Source organism: Oncorhynchus masou, chromosome 1 (genome assembly GCF_036934945.1).
Source record: "Oncorhynchus masou masou isolate Uvic2021 chromosome 1, UVic_Omas_1.1, whole genome shotgun sequence".
Classification (NCBI taxonomy): Eukaryota; Metazoa; Chordata; class Actinopteri; order Salmoniformes; family Salmonidae; genus Oncorhynchus; species Oncorhynchus masou.
The window spans coordinates 63,373,765-63,393,810 of NC_088212.1; the positions used below are offsets into that span (position 1 = coordinate 63,373,765).

At 43.0% G+C, this 20,046-nt stretch overlaps 2 protein-coding genes across 6 annotated transcripts in view; one reads left to right on the forward strand and one right to left on the reverse strand.

Annotated features, from left to right (window-relative positions):
• Positions 1–1,155: 1,155 nt before the first annotated feature.
• LOC135547676 (paraplegin-like) lies at positions 1,156–7,219 on the reverse strand. Of its 3 annotated transcripts, none has more exons than XM_064976909.1 (18): positions 6,986–7,219; positions 6,397–6,628; positions 6,139–6,241; positions 5,964–6,056; positions 5,600–5,841; positions 5,067–5,206; positions 4,812–4,914; positions 4,598–4,723; positions 4,346–4,508; positions 4,057–4,230; positions 3,717–3,841; positions 3,523–3,625; positions 3,045–3,155; positions 2,814–2,929; positions 2,503–2,659; positions 2,262–2,425; positions 2,067–2,144; positions 1,156–1,912 (listed from the first exon to the last, which is right to left on the reverse strand). In XM_064976909.1, exons 2-18 carry the CDS (start codon positions 6,610–6,612, stop codon positions 1,697–1,699), a joined length of 2,430 nt encoding a protein of 809 aa, XP_064832981.1. In that variant the 5' UTR covers positions 6,613–6,628; positions 6,986–7,219; the 3' UTR covers positions 1,156–1,696. The 3 variants fall into 3 exon arrangements, with proteins under 3 accessions (XP_064832981.1, XP_064832971.1, XP_064832961.1); XM_064976899.1 differs by having other exon boundaries at positions 6,721–7,219; XM_064976889.1 differs by having other exon boundaries at positions 6,397–7,219.
• A 2,340-nt stretch (positions 7,220–9,559) lies between these two features.
• LOC135547880 (ankyrin repeat domain-containing protein 11-like) overlaps positions 9,560–20,046 on the forward strand; it is a 150,842-nt gene continuing 140,355 nt past the window's right edge. For all 3 annotated transcript variants that reach the window (XM_064977095.1, XM_064977110.1, XM_064977100.1), the window contains exon 1: positions 9,560–9,999. The gene's annotated coding sequence lies outside the window, so the exon portion shown is untranslated. The remainder of the gene's footprint in view (positions 10,000–20,046) is intronic.

Below are 20,046 nucleotides of genomic sequence, written 5' to 3' on the forward strand. Positions count from 1 at the left end.
CTCTTCTTCTTGTAGCTAGAACCTGAGATCATCCCTAGTGTAGGACAGGGTAGGATTTTGACTGGTTGGCAGAAGTTGAGTGGATCTCTGTGTTCCTATTCCTTTATGTTTCCAATTGTCTCCGGCAGTGCATTAGCTCAACTCTTTAGGCTCTTTTGACACTACATATTGTCCTCCTCCAATCCCTCTCTTTGCAACTGTAAAAGGTCACCGTTGTCATTTTCAGGACTATCATGGGTAATGTTGATATTCTCCTCCCAGTTCAGCGACTTTCTGACCGGCTTGAAGAGACAACCACACAGCGTTCTGCAACATACGAATGGTTCACCTTGTGCTGAGTGGTATGCGTGTGAATGGTGAAGGGAGGGAAGGAAACACATGGTAGAGCATACCAATGAGAGAAGAGAAATATGCACTGTAGTCCTCCAGTCAGTCCATAGAGCCACTTAAAACCACAGTGGCCATACCAGTCAGGTGTGTCGTCTTGGAGGTTTCTCTAATCATTTTTTTGGTTTGTGTTTTGTAGAAAGCTTTTTATGTGAGAGGATTGTAGAGAGAGGTTGACCATGTACTTAAACAGTGATGGCAAAAAGGGAAACAGAACGTCTGTGGAATTGTACCCATGTCTGGTATTAACTTTTAAAATACTGTATGTGACCTCTACCATATGAAAACATTTTGATTTTATAAATGCTGTGTTGCGTTTCTTTTTTATAAATATTTTTTACATATATTTTCCATTTCTTTCATTTAGTTTTCCCCTAACAATATTACATTAATCCTCAACTCCTAAAACAAACTCCACTTGGGAGGTCTATACACTGATAATTCTCCTGCCATTTCAGTTTGACACCTACAATTAAAACATTTGAAGCCAATAACCAATGCTATTACATTTGAGGAGATATGGCTTAGTGGACAGGTTTCCTTCAAACACAATACTCAAACTCCTGTGAGAACCAATGGTTTGGATGTGACATTTTGTTTTCTTGATTGACATGTATAAATTATAAATATCTTTACATAATACATAAAAATGTTTCAAAGCAGTTCTCATATTACTATTCATTTATAAATACTCAAAATAGAGGACATTTTCTTGAAGTCATATTCAAGTTTGGTAAACAGAACACAAGATGGCGCTGGCAACTCAAGGACAGTTGAAATAAAGCTTTATTTAAACACCCCTGAGCATCACAGGGATTTTGGAGCAAATCACCATTTTACAACTCAAGGTAGGATTCTGCCCATAATACAATGAACTGCATATCCACTGCAGCAATGAACAACCTTTATTGGTACACCATTTATGCCATGCTAAGGCTGACCCAGACCAGGTGCCACTTACCCAGAGTATGGTTAAAATACTCTGAAAACCTAAAAAAGGCCCAACAAATGTTCCCTCTAAGGAAGTGAAAGAGGACCCTTGGTGCTAAAAAGGTCTATGAGTTCACTGTTCCTCACCACTAACAGATACACCTCATCTAGTTACACCTCACTGTAGTGAATGGACATTTATCAACAAACTGAACTGATATCCACCAGGAAAAGCAGGTGAGGTGGCACTTAACTGTTTATGGGGATTTGTGTACTGGAAACTTGCAACCACAGAGAGGCGCTCTGGTCCTCCTACATTATATTGCTGGAGGAGTGTGTGTGTACAGATTCCTGCAGAGGAGTGTTGAGACTGACCGGGTCATACAGGCCTCAGGTTCAGATGTTCATCATTATCGTCCTTCCTACGAGGAGGTGGGCGTGGCTCATCATCCTCCCCTGTGTCCTGCTTGTCCTTCTCTGCTTCGATCCAGCTTTGAGGGGCGATCATCTTCTTGGGCCCGTGGGGAGGGGGTCCCAGCAGAGCCTCGATGTCCTCATAGTTCACCACTTCCCGCTCCAGAAGAGCATTGGCCAACTGAAAATACACACAGAAAAAGACGGTTAGCCAACTGTGAACGCAAAATTGTTTGACAATGGAATACAATGAATGATGAGTGTTTAAATATGGTAGCTATGTAGACACCACGTCACACAAAAATATGGCTAACAAGTGTGGAATGAGGGTCTACCATTATCAGCTTGTCTCTGTTATCCAGAAGCAGTTTCTCGGTCTGTCTGTAGGCGCGTGCTATCAACAGCTTCGCTTCCTGCAAGAACCAAAATACAAGCCATCCTTCACAAGGTTATCTCCAATGAACAGAACTACAGGTAAACTTACAACAAGGGAATCTTCTACTCGTAATGTTTCGCGGGTGCAGACTTACGTGGTCCATCTGCTGCTGGAGGCCCTGGCTAAAGGGCCTGCGTCCGACAGCTCCCTGCTCCTCTGTCTCAGGGAAGGACACCTGACCCACACTGGAGGACATGCCATACTGCTTCACCATGGAGTAGGCCACACGAGTCACCTTCCGCAGGTCATCCTGGGCACCTAGCGCAAAGACAAACATCTCACAGACTGAATGCTATAGGTGTGTGTATGTTGTGATGAATGGTCAGACAGCCTACCTGTGGTGATCTTGTTGAAGGTGATGGCCTCCGAGGCTCTTCCTCCTAGAGCCATACACATCCTCTCAAACAGCTGTTCTTTGGAGAACAGGTACTGGTCTCTGGGCAGGATCTGGGCAAAGCCGAGGGCAGCGTTGGTCCTGGGGGCAATGGACACCTGGCAAACAAGACAACCAGCGAATATATCACCATTGTACAATATATGGCCATCTATGTTTTTGGTCCTGTTCATTTCTCCATAGTATTCAACAATATTGCATTGAGCAAAGACACTGACATTAGTGGATATACAGCTATGGAGGTGGTGTCACCTTCATGAGTGCCTCTGTGTGCTCTAACAGCCATCCAACCAGGGCATGGCCAGACTCATGGAACGCTACAATCCTCTGCTCCTCTTTGGACAGGATCTTACTTTTCTTCACACTTCCTGGATACAAACAGAGAAAGTCAATAAGGGAGCAGAAATCAATCTCTACCACAAGAAATTTGGCGAGTGAGTTCCACAGTGGCAGACATTCATAGACAACGTAATGACCTCGTACCGGCTAGGACTCTCTCCACAGCATACTCAAAGTTGAAGGTGTCGATGGACTTGTAGCCTTCCCTGGCAGCGTGCAGGGCTGCTTCGTTACAGATATTGGCAATGTCTGCCCCTGAGAGAGTAATACACAATCCCGTTAGTAAATCAGTGTATTCTAAAAACTGTGAGCCTATGTTCAGTGACAGCATACAAGAAGGTGAATATACAGTTGTTTTAGAGGGGTGCAATTTAAGCAATAAGGCCCGAGGAGGTGTGGTATATGGCCAATATACCACGGCTAAGGGTCTGGACACAGCCCGTAGCCGTGGAATATTGGCCATATATCAAACCCCCAATGTGCCTTATTGCTGTTACAAATTGGTTACCAACGTAAAGGTTCTGTCATACCTGTGGTATACAGTCTGATATACCATGGCTGTCAGCCAAATAAGCATTCAGGGCTCGAACCACTGAGTAACTTCAGCCATGTGTGTACATACCACTGAACCCTGGGGTGAGCTCTGCCAGACGCAGGGAATAGCTGCTGGCTGGGTGGGTGAGCTTGAGTATCTTCAGGTGCTGCTCGTAGATCTCCTTCCTCTCCTGAAATGCACAAGAAGGAAACAGCTCATGCACACTTAATACATTGGAGATCTTCAGGACATAGATACTTTCAGAGGACAGGGCACTGTACCTGCAGTGTGGGGAAGTCGATAAATATGTGCCTGTCCAGTCTCCCTGGTCTCATGAGAGCATTGTCCAAAATGTCCGCCCGGTTTGTGGAGGCCAGGACTATCACATGGTCAGTAGTGCCCATTCCTATTGGGAGAACGGTAATGAACAGTATATAAGTGCAAACAATGTTGCTGAATAGCCAAAAAAGACATGAGATACATGTATTATGTTCCCCCCAAAAATACTTAAAACCTTCACGTCAGTTATGATAAAGAGATTGATAACCGTGACGAAGTAGCGGAACGCTATTATTTGTGTAACCCTAATCTCGGTTAACTCAAAACAAACCCCCTCCTCACCGTCCATCTCCACCAGCAGTTGATTGAGGGTCTGCTCTTCCTCGGTGTTCGAGAAGCCAGACATGTTATTGGAGCGCTTCTTTCCCACAGCATCAATCTCATCTATGTAGACGATGCAGGGGGCTCGAGCACGCGCCTCTTTGAACAGACTCCTCACCCTGGCAGCACCAAGACCTGCACTTATAGACAAAAGATACTTTATTATTGCTTTGACTTGCTGTCCACCTTGCAGTCTTCTTTGGACAACTTAACAGATAGGACTTCTGATTGGAAACAGTTCAAATCTTACCCCCAATGACTTCCACAAACTCAGAGCCTGCCATGGCCAGGAAGGGCACCTGTGCCTCTGTGGCCACAGCCTTGGCCAGCAGAGTCTTTCCACAGCCTGGGGGCCCCAGCAGCAGGGAGCCCTTAGGGACTTTGGCCCCCAGATTGAGGTACCTGTCTGGGCACTGCCAAGAGAAATCAGGAGTCAGCAAGACACCCGTTGACATTGCTAATAACTGTCACACAAATCACCTCTTTACATTTGCCCTCTTACCTTCAAATAGTCAACAAACTCCTTCACCTCCATCTTTGCCTCGTGCATGCCCGCCACATCTTTGAAACTCACACCCTTCCCAGACTTGCCATTCACAATAGTGAACTTGGCCATTTTCAGCTGGTTCTGTTAGGCACATCACAGACGAGCATGAGAAACACAACAAAATGGCTAAGACTAGTAAAGGGAAAACAGTTCAACAGCCCCTACTTACAAATGCACTGAAGCCGCCCTCTTTTCCACCCATGCCAGCCAGGCGGAAAATATACCACAGGATTGCCACCCCAATGGCAGCCATTCCAAGGGCATAAAGTGCACTGTGACAAAAGCAATATTGTACCAATGTCATGGAAACACATTACATGTTATTGAGGTATAATCATATTCCCTAACCATGGCATCCATGTGATATTCATTCTTGCACGATCACGTCACAGATACAGCTGTTGGTTGAGAGTCAGGTACTCACTTTCCAAAGAAGCCAGTGCGCTTGTAGGAGACTGGGATCCTGTCCTTGGCGTCAATGTTCAGCTCCTCTTCTGCAGCTCTGAGCTTCTCCTCGAATTTGTCAATGTTGGCCACCTGCATACGGTACATCAGAGCCAGCCTCTGCACACAGATGGACGGAGGAAGCGTGTGAAGGGGGGGCATATTTCACTGAACATCATCTAGATTCCTGTGCTTATAAATAGGTGACATGGCCATCACAACATAAGTGGGGATGGAATGTATCAACACTAAAAGCTGAGGGGTATACTACAAAGTAGGATCAATGAGTTAGCCAGCTAACATTGATAAGCAACACAAAATAACTATTGATTTTCTGGTTCATTAAAAAGCTAAATTTAGATACGCGTTTTCATTTGTTGAATCAATTAGACCAAGCTCATCTTTCTAAAAATGATAACTGCATATTTAGGTTATCAAGGAGTTAGCCAGTTTCTGCTTTGTAGTATACTGTACATCAGTGTCCAGATTCTAGAACGAGGAAAAGGAACGTACAGGCCTTCCGAAGATGACTGCTCCAGGGTGGAGGTAGATTTCTACGATGTCACTCTCCGGGACCACCTGCACACGAGACACCTCACCCTTGGCCAGCATCTCATTGACAAAGTCATTCCAGGAGATGTTTCCCCCGCTGGTGTTGATGGAGTTGAGGAGGCTCATGACCAGCGCGATGATGAAGAGAGTGCGCAGACGTTCCCTGTACATCTGATCCTCTTGCTCCCGCCGCTTCTTCTCCTCTGAAAGACAATGGGGAATTAAGAGGTGCAGCGAACATCTCACCTGTGTATTCATGGCACAAGATAGCTAGTATAACAGACTGTAGCCTGAATACAAAGCTGTGTTGAGGTTTCTTACTGACCTTCATCTTCCTCTGGAGTTTTTCCCTTGGGTCCATCACTGTTCTTTTGATCTTGTTGTTTAGACTGAGATGTGCTGAAATAATTTGTGGAACCTGCAATGATAGGGTACGAGTCAGTGTCAGACTGGGAAATATTAGATAATCTTCAAATAAGTGGGTGGGGGTGACTGCTTACCTAAAATATTCCACAGGTCAACAGGGTTTTTGAACAAGCTGTTCTTGATCATTAGCTTACTTATTGCAGTCAATCTGGGACTCATGGGTCTGTGTAGCAGTTGCTGGAGAAAGAAACGGTAACATAATATTAGACCAGGACCTTTTCCTGTTGCTCACAGTTACAGGAGCAAAGTACATAACAGAGGAGTGGCGTGACCATTGTGATTTGAATGACAGTCAGCTATTGTCATGGTGGAAACAAAGACAGGCAACTAACCTGAATGAGCCCAGGGTTGAGGCCATTATGTGGTTGAGTCACAAATGGACGAAGTGAGCATGATAATATTTTACAGTTCATACATGTCGATTGCTGCAGTTTGGCGCCATCGTTGTTTGGACGCTTGTTGACAAATTGACAGTTGTTGCGTCCCGACACGGTCCATATTATGGTCTTGTACTTCCTACAAGAACTGGCACGTCGCAGAGCTGCCATATCCCTGCCTGCTAGACTACGGAACATTCGCACAGGTTAGATACAAATACAGTACAGCTGGCTAGCTAATAAAACTGCCATGGTCACCATTAACAGTGCATTCACTACCTGGCTAGCAAACGTCAGTAATGACAATAGGCTTCGACCTTGAGATTGCAGCAGTGGTCAGCGCGGTATTTTGTTATAAAAAAAGCGAACTACATCGTTCGCTGTTGTTATTCAACATGACAAAAATAATAAAGATGGTATGCTACATTAAAGACATTTCACTCCTTACAACGACCAGTCCTCAGTACATGTACAACTGTCTATGTATCTTAAACGACAAGATTTCGTTCACAAATCCTTTGATATGCTGTGAAATGTAATGTACCCATCATTCTGTTTTGGTAACGAATTTGTATCATTGAAGCAAGGTCAGTGAATTAAATAGGTAAAATCCCTTGTTAAGCTGACCACGAGAGCAAATTAGCACACACATATCCTGACGCATTTAAAAAGTGTTTGCTGAACCCCGAACTTTAACCCCAAGAGATACGTGTCCATTGACCAAAGAGTATCTATATATTTGATTTGATTCTATGTTCACGCTGAGATAGACATAACTTTCAATTTGCGGAAAATATATAATTTATTGTCAATAAACTAATATTAGACTAGGACCTTTTCCGGTTGCTCACAGTTACAGTAGCTACAGTACATAAAAGAGAATATTCTCTCTTTGACCCTTGTCGGATTACGTCACGATGTTGCTTCATGAGCGTTATCCCTGCGCAGGATTTTTACATCCAGGAAACACGTTCCTTGAGATAAAAATGGCACATAGAATAGCTGCTAACTGTAATAAAATACAAAAATACACGTATTATTGACAATGTGCTTGTGCGCTATAACATCATTGTATTTTACTGTGTATGCTAAATAATGTCTCTATGGACTTCTTTGCTGTAGTTACAAAAGTAGCCACCAGAGGTAGCTATGACATCGAGCATTCATTGTGTTTATATTTTGAAAAAACAACATTTCTAATACTTTTATCAGTAATATGGTGAAAAACAACTTGGAAAGTTTTGTTGTTTTCTTGTTCATAAAGGTTTGTGCATGACATTGTGATTGTAAAAGCTGCCCTGCCTAAAAAATATCAGAGAAAATTGTTTGGAGGCTCCTGAGTGGAGCAGCAGTCTAAGGCACTGCATCTCAGTGCTTGAGGTGTCACTACAGACACCCTGGTTCGATTCCAGGCTGTATCAAACTGGCTGTGATTGGGAGTCCCATAGGGCGGTGTGCAATTGGCCCAGCGTCGTCCGGGTTTGGCCGGTGTAGGCCGTCATTGTAAATAAGAATTTGTTCTTAAATTTAGGTTAAATAAATCAATAGTAGCCTGGTAGACAATACCAAAAATTATATACTCTGTGGTAAAAGACTGAAGTGGAGCAGTTTGAGTGCTTCCCAACACAAATGTGAAGAGGTCATGACAACACCTCTTCCCCCCCAGGAGGCTGAAAATAATTTGCAATGGGCCTTTCAGATCCTCAAAAAGTTCCATAGCTGCATCACTGCTTGGTATGGCAACCGCTTGGCATCTGTCCGCAAGGTGTTACAGAGGGTAGTGCGTGTGGCCCAGTACATCACTGGAGTCAAGCTTCCTGCCTTCCAGGACCTCTATACTAGGTAGTGTCAGAGGAAATGGCAAGCGGTAACAATTAGTTAAATAGTTAACCATAAAGAGGTACAGATTCGTTAAATAGTTAACCAAATATCTGCATTTACCCATTTTGCACAAACTTTTTTTGATTTACATACACTGCTGCTATTGTTTATTATCTGTAACTTTATTTCTAGTTATATGTACATATCTACCTCAATTACCTCATACCCCTGCACATGGACTCAGTACTGGTACCACTTCTATATCGCCAAGTTATTTTTGTTGTTGTTACTTATTGTGTATCTAATATTATTATGTGTTTTACTTTTCTATTTACAATTATTTTTCTATTTTTCTTTCTCTCTGCATTGTTGGGAAGGGCCCGTAAAGTAAGCATTTCACTGTTAGTCCACACCTGTTGTTTACGAAGCATGTCACACACAAAAAAAATATATCCTGAAAGCATGCAGTACGTTTATGTCCATTTAATATGGTAGAGGACCTCAAAACAAATGTTTAGAAAGTCCAAATAAAGGCCCATCCCATCACCGTGACGAACATTTAAATAAGCCAATGAGGAAACAGATTCAATAAAAAAATACTATCTTAACCAATAATAGCTCTTCTTACATCTCCGTGCATGTAATTTTGTCGCCCAGCAGAGGCCGCTCGTCAATGGGTGCAATCGATATGCATTACCAAACAACCCAAACCCGTCTGACTTTCAAAATGTGCAGAGATCATCAACAACATTATGATATTGAGACTGTAGTTGTCAACGGTAGGAAATCATGTATTGATGAAAGCACTGAGAAAAAGTGTTTTGGAAGTGAAATAGGCTATTCAGACCTGTCCTACCTGTGATCTGGACATTTGGGTCAAACTAGGGTGCTAGTTACCTGTAAAGGTGCTTTGGTTATACTGACATCATGAGCTGGACTACGATAATATTCAAGTATGAAATAATATGTTTGTTCACGTGAATAATAATAATACGATATGAGGTGTCTCACTCCATCACGCTGGGCGAGGTAAGTCAAGTGCACCCAACCTTTCGTACTCCATTTCCTTTGCTTGCTCTCCAAACTGTGTAATGGAGATGGGGTCCCCAACCATGGAAACTGAAGTACTCGGTCAACCATGTTCGCGCCTTCATATTATTGTACAATGTAGATTTAGTACTTTGATTTGATCCATAATGGCGCCAGTTTCATCGGTGCACAAATTAGTACCCGCCCACATTCAAGAGCCAACCACAATCAGTGTTTCATTTGGCCTCTTTTCTTCAGACTCATATCGAAGCCAAAGCCCGTCTGGAAACAGTTTGCAAGGGGTCGTTAAAGAAGATTAAGCCGGTAACAAAATATCGTTTTTAGCTACATTAAGTTTACCTTTCAAGGCTCCAGTTTTGATTACTGAGCATACAAATCTTCAATTCAGACCATGGTGACAAAATAAAAAGTTTACACGGACGTTTTCGAGGAGATTTTAAGCTTTCTCTGTCGGTTGTTGGTGTTCAGGAATTAGCAAGCTAGTTAGCACAAGCCTAGAAATACTAGCCAGCCTAGCTTGCTAACGTTAGCTTCCAATAGTCTGATTATCAACTGAGATGTTTGCAGCATTTCTCGGATGTCTACGGACGGCAGATTGCTGAACCAGAGGGCCTCAAATGGGAAAAACAAGCATCGGACAGGAATATCGGGGATAAACTTGTCGACGTAACAAAGATTCTGTTGAAGGTAAGACGCAATAACATTAGTTGGCTAGCTAGCTGTGTTTGTTAGGCGAATAACGTTAACGAACTAGATATGCTTAGCTTATTATACCGTTAGCCTTAGCTAACTAGATAACATGGCTTCATGCTCGAGTCGAAGAAATGTGTTATGAAGCTAGCTGACCCTCCCCCCGACCCATAATTCTAACTGCGTACGCGTTTAACTAGCAAGATGACAGGTATAAGGACTTAATTTAGGCGAAAAGTGTGGCATACTAGCTAAAAACTAGCCTGCGAGTCGTTTGTTGACCTACAGATCCTGTTAATGATATAGCTAGATATTTAGTTGCATAGGTGTTTAGGATATACTCACAAATGTATTTGAAAGGCTTCAGTGCCATCCATGTAATAGCATACACTTCTCTTCAGGCGAAGAGGCTGATGTATTTTGTAAAAGAAAAAAGAATAACACCATGTGTTCAAGGGGATGTTGTATCACTGCCAGTGACGTTATTTCATACAACTCAACTGCTTATTTATTTTTGGAAAAAGACACAGATGGGATGAAATAATTGGTTATGTTGATGTGTAATGCAGCGGTGATATCAACTAAGACGTGCTCTCCGAAGTTGCTTGACTTCCCCTCGATTTGGCCATTTTCCTGTTCGACTCATGGGTCCATGAATCCAGGATTGGTATTTTGATTAGAATATTTTACTGTAATGTATTAACAGAGTTACTGTGAAATGTGTCATTTACTCTGTCCTAACAAGAACATCATTATGGTTGCCATTAAAGTAACACAGGTGTGCAGTGTTTTCAAATGAGTTCCTATGTTAGTGCCAATATCATTCCATTGCTTGACAGGCTCTATCATTTGAGAGGCTTTGGAATGGTATGAATATTTCAAGTCAACAGTAAGGCTTTGACTTCTGGTTGTGGGAGAGCATGAAAAGAAAGGCAAGGTTCCTAACGAACGACCACTCTACTTGGAGTAGACTGTGGTTGATAATGTTTTGGTGCAGTATCAGTTCTGTTGAAAACACTGCAGTGGAGCTGCTGGCTGTATTTTCTTACATAGATACTCTGAGCTCTTCAGCTTGTTGGGCGTTCACATTGAAATTCATTGCAGACACAGCAATGCATGTAATCCCCCACCACCTTTCATGTCTCTAAGTTTCTGGTGTTATTTTGCAACTTCTTCCCCCTTCATTTTTGAGTTAAATACACCAATGTTCTGTGTTGGATGTATTAAATCAACTTTCTCCAATATGTAGCCCTAGTACCCTTGTACAACACACGTTACTTGATGTATACGCTTGGCACACTCCCCATGTTAGTTTCAGCTTGAGGATGAGGTTTTGAAGAACTTTATAGCCTAGATTTTCACCAGAGTGTCCTGTTGTAGTGTGTAAGCATGAGACAGGAAATTGTGTCCTGCCTGGGTCAGTAAGGTCAGGAGCTGGGATTTCTCAGAACGATTTCCTGTTCAAGGCAGCCATTCTGTGCCGTCCTGTGTGCCTCGTCTTCAGCTGCCTAAGTGAACCTCTTCTTTTACTCAGGTTCAGAGACCGTGATTCCTGTTGTGTCCTGACCCAAGTCTTCTGAGCGTTTAGCCTGTTTGTGGTCATGGCAGTGCCACTATTTGACACGGTCCCACTGTGCCCTCTCCTGCCTACAGTGTGTAACGTGACACCTTCGGCACTATCAGGCAGGCTAATAATGGGCACAAATATAAATCGCAGTGGAGAACGATGATTGTACCTCACAATGCCTCTCTGGCAGTCTGGATTGGACGGCCTTGCTCATTTTGGCATGTTATATCTTGTGTAGAGGAGAGTGGCGTGGCTTCCGCAAGTCTGTACTTCCTCTGTCTTGCAGCCCTCTACTGTGTTTACGTTGCTGCTCTGTGCGACTATCTAAACCTGCAGTGCAGGAAAGGCACAGCAAAACATCAGAACTGCGACTGTCTGTGGTTCGTTCCACCACATCCTCTCTATGCTTTTGCCCTGGGGTCAGTGTGCAGTAGCTGCATTGCCCCCACACTTGTTGTGGCATGCAGGGCTGAGAAACTGCTCATCTAAAGATTAACAATGTTTGTACACAGGCAACCGTTTCCATTGACTTGGGTCATAGCTCTGACAAGGTTTTGGCTCTTGAATCACAATGTTTTTTATTTCTGTTTACTCTGGTTCCAGGCCACATGTTTGAATGTGGGAAGGAAGGTTTTGTTATGATGAGAAACCCAGTCATTTAGCTGGCCCGAACAATACTGTGGACAGCATTTAGGTATAGCCAGTGTTCCACATTGGCCAGCAGTGTTTCAAAAGCTTCTGTGCCCACCGAATGGAGCTTTTACATTTTGTTGATCAAATTTTATTTGTCACGTGCTTACCATGCAACATTATGTGAGTCCACCGTACTGACAGTGCCTGACATAAGCAGCAGAAGGGGTGCGTGTTGTTGCGGTAACCTACTTATTCTAGTTGAAATGGGAAAGAAGAACCCATCGTGTGTAGGCACAGGGAGAATACAGACGAAAGTCCTCACACGGTCTGGCTTCTTCCTACCAAACTCTCTCCCAGTGCTGAGTGTTGGTCTGTTGCAAACAAGGATGTCTGCTCCTGCTTCTCTTTTGCTTCCCTTTTTTCTTGGCAGTGTCAATCTTTTATAGCTTTCTCCCAGCTAGTGCAATCTCTGGACCGTCAAATGCAATTTAAACCTCTTTGAAATTGGTTCCCATCTCTCTCTCTCACACACACACACACACACAAAAACACACACACACACACACATAGAACAACATGGCTGTGTCCCATTCTCATTGCTCTGAGGAAGCCTCATTTGGGGTTTTAGTAGTCCTGTGTCTGATGCCTCCTCTACTGCTCACAGGTTTTGCTCACGTCTTCCACTGCAGCACTTTTGACAATGTCTTCCCTGATTCTTAGATTAAAGGGAACGGGTCTCCCATCCTCTGATTTGCTGCATTTTTAAAACACAACATTTAATACTTTTGTTTTTGGTAAGGGGACACTTGAAGTAGAACATTTTGTTATTGCTTTTAGGTGAGAGGCACGCAGTGTTATTTTTCAGAGACCAATACATTGTTTTCCAAAAGTCATGACGCAAATGCTTTAATGATGGGCTTTTGCTTCCTTGTTTACAGATGGATACTGTTGTACTTTTGTGTATTTCCTCCCAAAAAGTCCAGCACTTTATGTTCAAGAAGTTGTTTGCGTATGAGAGAGCAGTTACTGTCGAGTGTGGGGGAGACTTGCTTGCCTTGCTTCAATCACTCCTCCTCACTCGTAAATGTTTTAGTCTTTTCTTTTTTTTCTCCTCTCCCTCTGTTGCTCGAGTTCTAAGTGAGCAGAGTTTTATCTATAGATTTGAAATGCCTCTCGATCACATACAAAAAAAACATGCTTGGGAAGAGAAGGACTGCCATTTTAGAAATGGTTTTAGGCTACTGGCTAGAGATGTGCCAGAGAATTAGAGCAGTAGCCAGTTGAATTTCCTGTGGGTTGTCGTGGGCTTGTATGTCCCCTGTGATGGGGTGGGTGGGGGAGCTTGAACTGGCTGAATCTCAATCACTGGGGCCTTCAGCTCTGCTGTCCTTTTGACAGGGCAGCTGCAGCCATTCAATCGGCCCATTTACATTGAAATGCAGCGACAGGAAGGGGGTGGGGGCGTGGGGCAGTGCGTGACAGAAAAGCAGACCTAACCAAAGAGGACGTCCACCACGGGGCTATGACGCTTTGTTTTCACCAGCCGTGGTGCCATATACATCACACAAAGGCCGTAAGCACCCCCCTTTGACCACCAAGGACATTTTCACCACTCAGCTATTCTTTTTTACATTTTTTATTTTTATATACAACCACGCTTTGATTTGTGACCAACAAACAAACTCCAATCTCTTTCCAACAATTAGCAGCTGAAGTTTGTTTGCTTTTGTACTTTGCACATTGCCAATGTATTTTAACCACACATTAGTTAGGATTCTTTCATCACATTGTTTCCACCATATTCTCTGGCTTGTTTCCACTAGCCTATACTCTGGTTGTTATTATGCATTGCATTCAGACCTTCTCGTTGCCAGTTCTAATGGGTGTCACACTGTGATCTTGGATGTTAAACTAAGCCTGCACACAGGAACTTTCTGTTACTCATTAGGGTTTGATAGACAACTGTGTTTCAGACAAATGAGGCCACTGTGTCATGGCTAGGTTCGTATAGCTAGCTTTCCAGGATTGCTTGAAGCTCCTTTCTGAAGTGTGACACTGATTTAGAGGCTCTGTCTGGTGGGGCGGTGGGTTGTTATTCTACATGCTGTTCATTTGGACAGGTTTATGTTTGTCGTACTTACCCTGTGGGCACCTTCACCTAACTGTTGGGATGGCCTTGCATAGTTCCTTCTAAGGTTAAAGCATGCTTCAGTTTGTTTTGCACCCAAATACTGTTTCCTCTTGAAGCCAAGCCAACTGCCCTTCAAACTAGTTTGTGGTGTTTGAGTCTATAGATATTCAACTCAGGGTTGTAGAAAATGTTGCACATATATTAAAAACATATCACACTTGCATAAGTATTCAGACTCTTTTCTCAGTACTGTGTTGAAGCACCTTTTTTGGCAGCGATTACAGCCGGCGTATTCTTGGGTATGACGCTACAAGCTTGGCACACCTGTATTTGGGGAGCTTCTCTGCAGATCCTCTCAAGCTCTGTCAGGTTGGATGGAGAGCTTTACAACACAGCTATTTTCAGATCACTCCAGAGATGTTTAATCAGGTTTAAGTCTTGGCCTCTCAAGGACATTCAGAGACTTGTCTCGAAGCAACTCGTGGTTGTCTTGGCTGTATGCTTAGGGTCGTTGTCCTGTTGGAAGGGAAACCTTTGCTTCAGTCTGATGTCTCGAGCAGGTTTTCATCAAGGATCTCTGTACTTTGCTCCATTCATCATTGTCTCAATCATGACTAGTCTCCTAGTTTCCTGCAGCTGAAAAGGTTCCCAACAGCATGATGCTGCCACCATAATGATTCACTTTAAGGATGGTGTTGGCCAGGTGATGAGCGGTGCCTGATTTCCTCCAGATGTGACGCTTGGCATTTTAGGCCAAAGAGTTCCGTCTTGGTTTCATCAGACCAAAGGATCTTGTTTCTCATGGTCTGAGTCCTTTAGGTTACTAGGCAAACTCCCAGAGGGCTGTTGTGCCTTTTACTAAGGAGTGGCTTCCATTTGGCCACTCCACCATAAAGGCCTGATTGGTGGAGTGCTGCAGAGATGGTTGTTCTTCTGGAAGGTTCTCCCATCTCCACAGAGTGCCCATTGGGTTCTTGGTCACCTCCCTGACAAAGGCCCTTCTCCCCCGATTGCTCAGTTTGGCCGGGCGGCCAGCTCTCGGAAGAGTCTTGGTGGTTCTAAACTATTTCCATTTAACGATGATGGAGGCCACTGTGTCCTTGGGGACCTTCAATGCTGCAGAAATATTTTGGTACCCTTCCCCAGATGTCTCTACAGACAATTCCTTCAACCTCATGGGTTTGTGGGACCTTATAGTGTGTGCCTTTCCAAATGATGTCCACTCAATTGAATTTACCACAGGTGGAGCTCAATTTCGAGTCTCATAGCAAAGGGTTTGAATACTTATGTAAATTCTAAACATGTTTTTTCTTTGTCATTATGTTGTATTGTGTGTGTAAATGAATGAGGAAAAACATGTATTTTAATACATTTTAGAATAAGGCTGTAACGTAACAAAAATTGGGAAGGGAAGGAGTCTGAATACTTCCTGAATGCACTGTACCTCCTGCAGTTAACTGGAATGGTCCGCTTGGGGGAAAACACCTTCAGCACTGAGTTTTCATACTCTCAGGCGCAACATTGACTCGACAAACCAAATTGGTGTTTGGTAAGTCAATGGGAGAAGTAAAAAAAAAAAAAAACCCTGTGTCCTTGTTTATTTTCTCATTCGAAAGGCAAAACCTTGAGTGGAGCTGTTAAACAGCCAACTAGCGCTAGCTAATGCTACCTAGCAAAATCGGTACTTGGGAGTCAGAGTATCAATATAATATTCAGATGTAACTAAACTGGTGTTTAGGTTCATGCTAGTCCTTAAGTGGTTGTTTTGATGAGAATGTTAATCATCCTCCTGCCAAATGTTGGACTACTTTCATTATTTGTCCTACGTGTGTCAAACTCCACTTGGTAGTGTTGCTTTTTATAGAAACACGCCAGCCTTATCTTGCTTGAGTGAGTATGTAAGTAGGACAGAACAATTTATTACTTGCTAATTACGTATGCTTCCAACGCCATTTTTCACCTACAATTATGGCACAGATGTTATTTTCCATGTAGAAAGCCTAACGTGCCTGTACTCTGCCGTAGGTTTGAAATTCCATGCTAATTTCCCGGAATGATGTCTCGTTTTGAACGTAGCACAGGAGATTTAAAAAATCTTGGCTAAACCTATGGTCTGAAGGTACCGGTTTTCAATTTCATGTGGAACTTGCGGTGCACTTTCAGAGAACCATTCCAGTTGTAGGGTCCACATTGAAATCTATTTAAGGCTATTGCTGTTCTATTATGAATGTTTTACATTATGAATTATTCAATTGTGTGAAACAGGGTTATTTTTGGAGCACTTGAAAGTGCAAGTAAGAGCGCTGACCAGCCACCCGCTGAGAAACTTCATAGGGTTGAGGCCTGCTGTGCCCCTTCTTGCTACTGTCAGTCAGTCATGCTTATCTGCATTCCTGGCTGGCCCCAGCACAGCCAGGTGTGGCCATGTCATGCACAGTCATGCTAGCTAAACAAACACCCTCCAGAACCGCACATACACCCACACAAACAACTAGGGCTGGGAATTGCCAGGGACCTCACAATAAGATATTGCAATTCTCATTATTCTATATGTATTTCGATTCTACGATATCTAAAAAAAAAATTTTTTTTTTTTATTTAATCTTCCAAATGCATTGCTCACTATAGACTACCTGTCAAAGGTTTTAGTACACCTACTCATTCAAGGGTTTTGAGTTTGACTGTTTTCTACATTGTAGACTAATAGTGAAGACATCAAAACTATGGAATCATGTAGTAACCCAAAACGTGTTCAACAAATCAAAATGTGTTTTATATTAGAGATTCTTCATATAGCCACTCTTTGCCTTGATGACCGCTTTCCACACTCTTGGCATTTTCTCAACCAGCTTCACCTGGAATGCTTTTCCAACTGTCTTGAAGGAGTTTCCACATATGTTGAGCACTTGTTGGCTGCTTTTCCTTCACTCTGCGGTCCAACTCATCCCAAACCATCTCAATTTGGTTGAGGTCGGGTGATTGTGGAGGCCATGTCATCTGATACAGCACTCCATTACTCTTCTTCTTGGTCAAATAGCTCTTGATACCCTGGATGTGTGTTTTGGGTCATTGTCCTGTTGAAAAACAAATGATAGTCGCGTAAACCAGATGGGATGGCGTATCGCTGCAGAATGCCGTGGTAGCCATGCTGGTTAAGTGTGCCCTGAATTCTAAATAAATCAGTGTCACCAGCAAAGCACCACCACCTCCATACTTTACGGTGGGAAATACACATGCGGAGATCATCCGTTCACCCACACTGCGTCTCACAAAGACACCGTGGTTGGAATCAAACATATCAAATTTCCACTGGTTTAATGTCCATTGCTTGTGTTTCTTGGCCCAAGCAAGTCTTTTTCTTGTCTTATTTGGTGTCCTTCAGTAGTGGTTTCTTGGCAGCAATTTGACCATGAAGGCCTGATTCATGCAGTCTCTGAACAGTTGATGTTACATGAACTCTGAATCATTTATTTGGGCTGCAATTTCTGAGGCTGGTAACTCTAATGAACTATCAAATAGGGCTATCCTCAATGTCCCCCTCTACCTTGTCCAACACTAACCTTTTAACAAGGTACACATGTTAATTGAAATGCGTTCCAGGTGACAACTTCATTAAGCTGGTTGAGAGAATGCCAAGAGTTGTCGTCAAGGCAAATTGTGGCTATTTGTTCAACACTTTTTGTTGTTGGTTAGTACATGATTCTATATGTGTTATTTCATAGTTTTGAAGTCTTAGTGTTCTACAATGTAGAAATTAGTAAAAAAAATAGACTCTCTCTTGAATTAGTAGGTGACCAGTAGTGCATGGTTGCTATATAGACACGAGAGAGAATGAGAAAATGAGTTTTGAACAGTCATGGAAATAAGTTCTGGAGACATGTTGGCTTACTATTTAAAAAAAAAAGTTGGAGAACAAGTTATAGGATGAAAGCTACTGCACTCTTGACACAGGTACAGCTGACTAAAGCTACCAAATTGCTTTTTACAAATCGATACTTGGAGTCACATCACTACGAACAACTTCTCTGCTCAGGATGGTCTCGCTAGATTGTGTCTCTGCTTAAAGTGCTGCTATACTTCCTCACACAGTTGGCAAGGCACTCTACCTATGCATAGCTCGAGTTCTTCAGGAAACGCTGTTCACCGGAAGTGAAGGGCGTTGGAGCTAACTGTTTGCCTCGTTTCCTTCATTGAGTAAATCACTGACACACTTTAGCGTGTCTGTGTTTGGGAGAGGGGCTATGCGGTACCAGCGGTTTTTCCATCCCCACTGTTTCTGCAAAGTTTGTTTGCCAAGTCATAGGTTTCCTACAGTGTCTCTGCAACATGTAAATTCTGAGTGAAAGAAGGCTGTTGTGAAAGTTCACTTCTCCTTCAGTGAGAGAATGCCAGGTATGCAGCACCTCGAATGTAAGGCAGGAGGTGGAGAGGCATCTCTTTAAATCTGTGTGATCAAAGCCTCTGCAGCATGCACTTCATTAAGCACTCCTTTAAGTGCTTTTTTTAGCCAACATGCTCCAACCTCAGATTCATCTGAGCTCAGGGGGTGATTCTCGGGGTGTGTGTGTGTGTTTCCTGGTAGTGGAAGGTTAGAAGAGGGGCTAATGGTACTACTGATAACATATGCATGGACTTCTGAATCAAATGACTCTTCAGGCCAGAATAGTCCGCCTGCTTGCTGCTGTTAGCTCTTCGCTTTTCATTTGACACTGTCGTGTGATACTGATTCTTACCACCTAAAAAGACCGATCCACTGCAACATTACCAAGATTTTAAATAGGCTAAAGCGCTTTTTTACGGGAGTAGACATGCTGTTCTCCTGCCTTTTTTGCGAAGTCACCACTGATTTCTCTCTAATCTAAAAAATGAACATCATGTTTAAACATGTATTAATCTGAATGTGCGTGTGCCCTTAAAAGAGAGAGCGAGGCGGTATGAGCACAGAAGGATAGTGGCGAGGGTTGTTATGAAGGGTTATTGCGTTCCCTAATGACAACCTGTCCGACCTAGCTGTAGTGTTTTGTACAGCGCTGCATGCCAGCCCTGCCTGTGAGAACAGGAAGTTGATGCATCTTTCCCACAACCAGGCCCCATGCCCAGCACCATCAGTGGTGAAGTGAGAGTGACCACCACAGCCTTAAGCGTGGCCTCTACCTGTTAGAATCCTGTGTGATTCTGTCTGTGTGTGAATGAGTGTTTGTTTGGTAACACCTCCGCACATCGTGTTGTTCTGAGCCCCGTTAACCTCTCTAGGGTACGTGAGACGGTAGCGTCCCACCTTCAACAGCCAGTGAAACTGCAGGGCGTCAAATTCAAAACATTTTTCCAGCCAAAGAGAGGATTCACAAAAAGCAGAAATATAGATCAAGTTAATCACTAACCTTTGCTGCTCTTCATCAGATGACACTCATGACTTCATGTTACACTACATGTACAGTGGGGCAAAAAAGTATTTCGTCAGCCACCAATTGTGCAAGTTCTCTCACTTAAAAAGACGAGAGGCCTGTCATTTTCATCATAGGTACACTTCAACTATGACAGACAAAATGAGAGAAAAAAAATCCAGAAAATCACATTGTAGGATTTTGTAATGAATTTATTTGCAAATTATGGTGGAAAATAAACTTTTGTTATTGACCAAATACTTATCAATACTTTTATATACCCTTTGTTGGCAATGAGAGGTCAAACATTTTCTGTAAGTCTTCACAAG

Excerpts from the sequence above, each read along its gene's own strand:
- LOC135547676 (XM_064976889.1), bottom strand. The coding sequence starts at position 6,639 with ATGTTCCGTAGTCTAGCAGGCAGGGATATGGCAGCTCTGCGACGTGCC. Across the intron at positions 4,231-4,345 it reads GTTTGTGGAAGTCATTGGGG|GTCTTGGTGCTGCCAGGGTG; the intron begins GTAAGATTTGAA and ends CTATAAGTGCAG. Across the intron at positions 3,842-4,056 it reads ACTGCTGGTGGAGATGGACG|GAATGGGCACTACTGACCAT; the intron begins GTGAGGAGGGGG and ends TTCTCCCAATAG.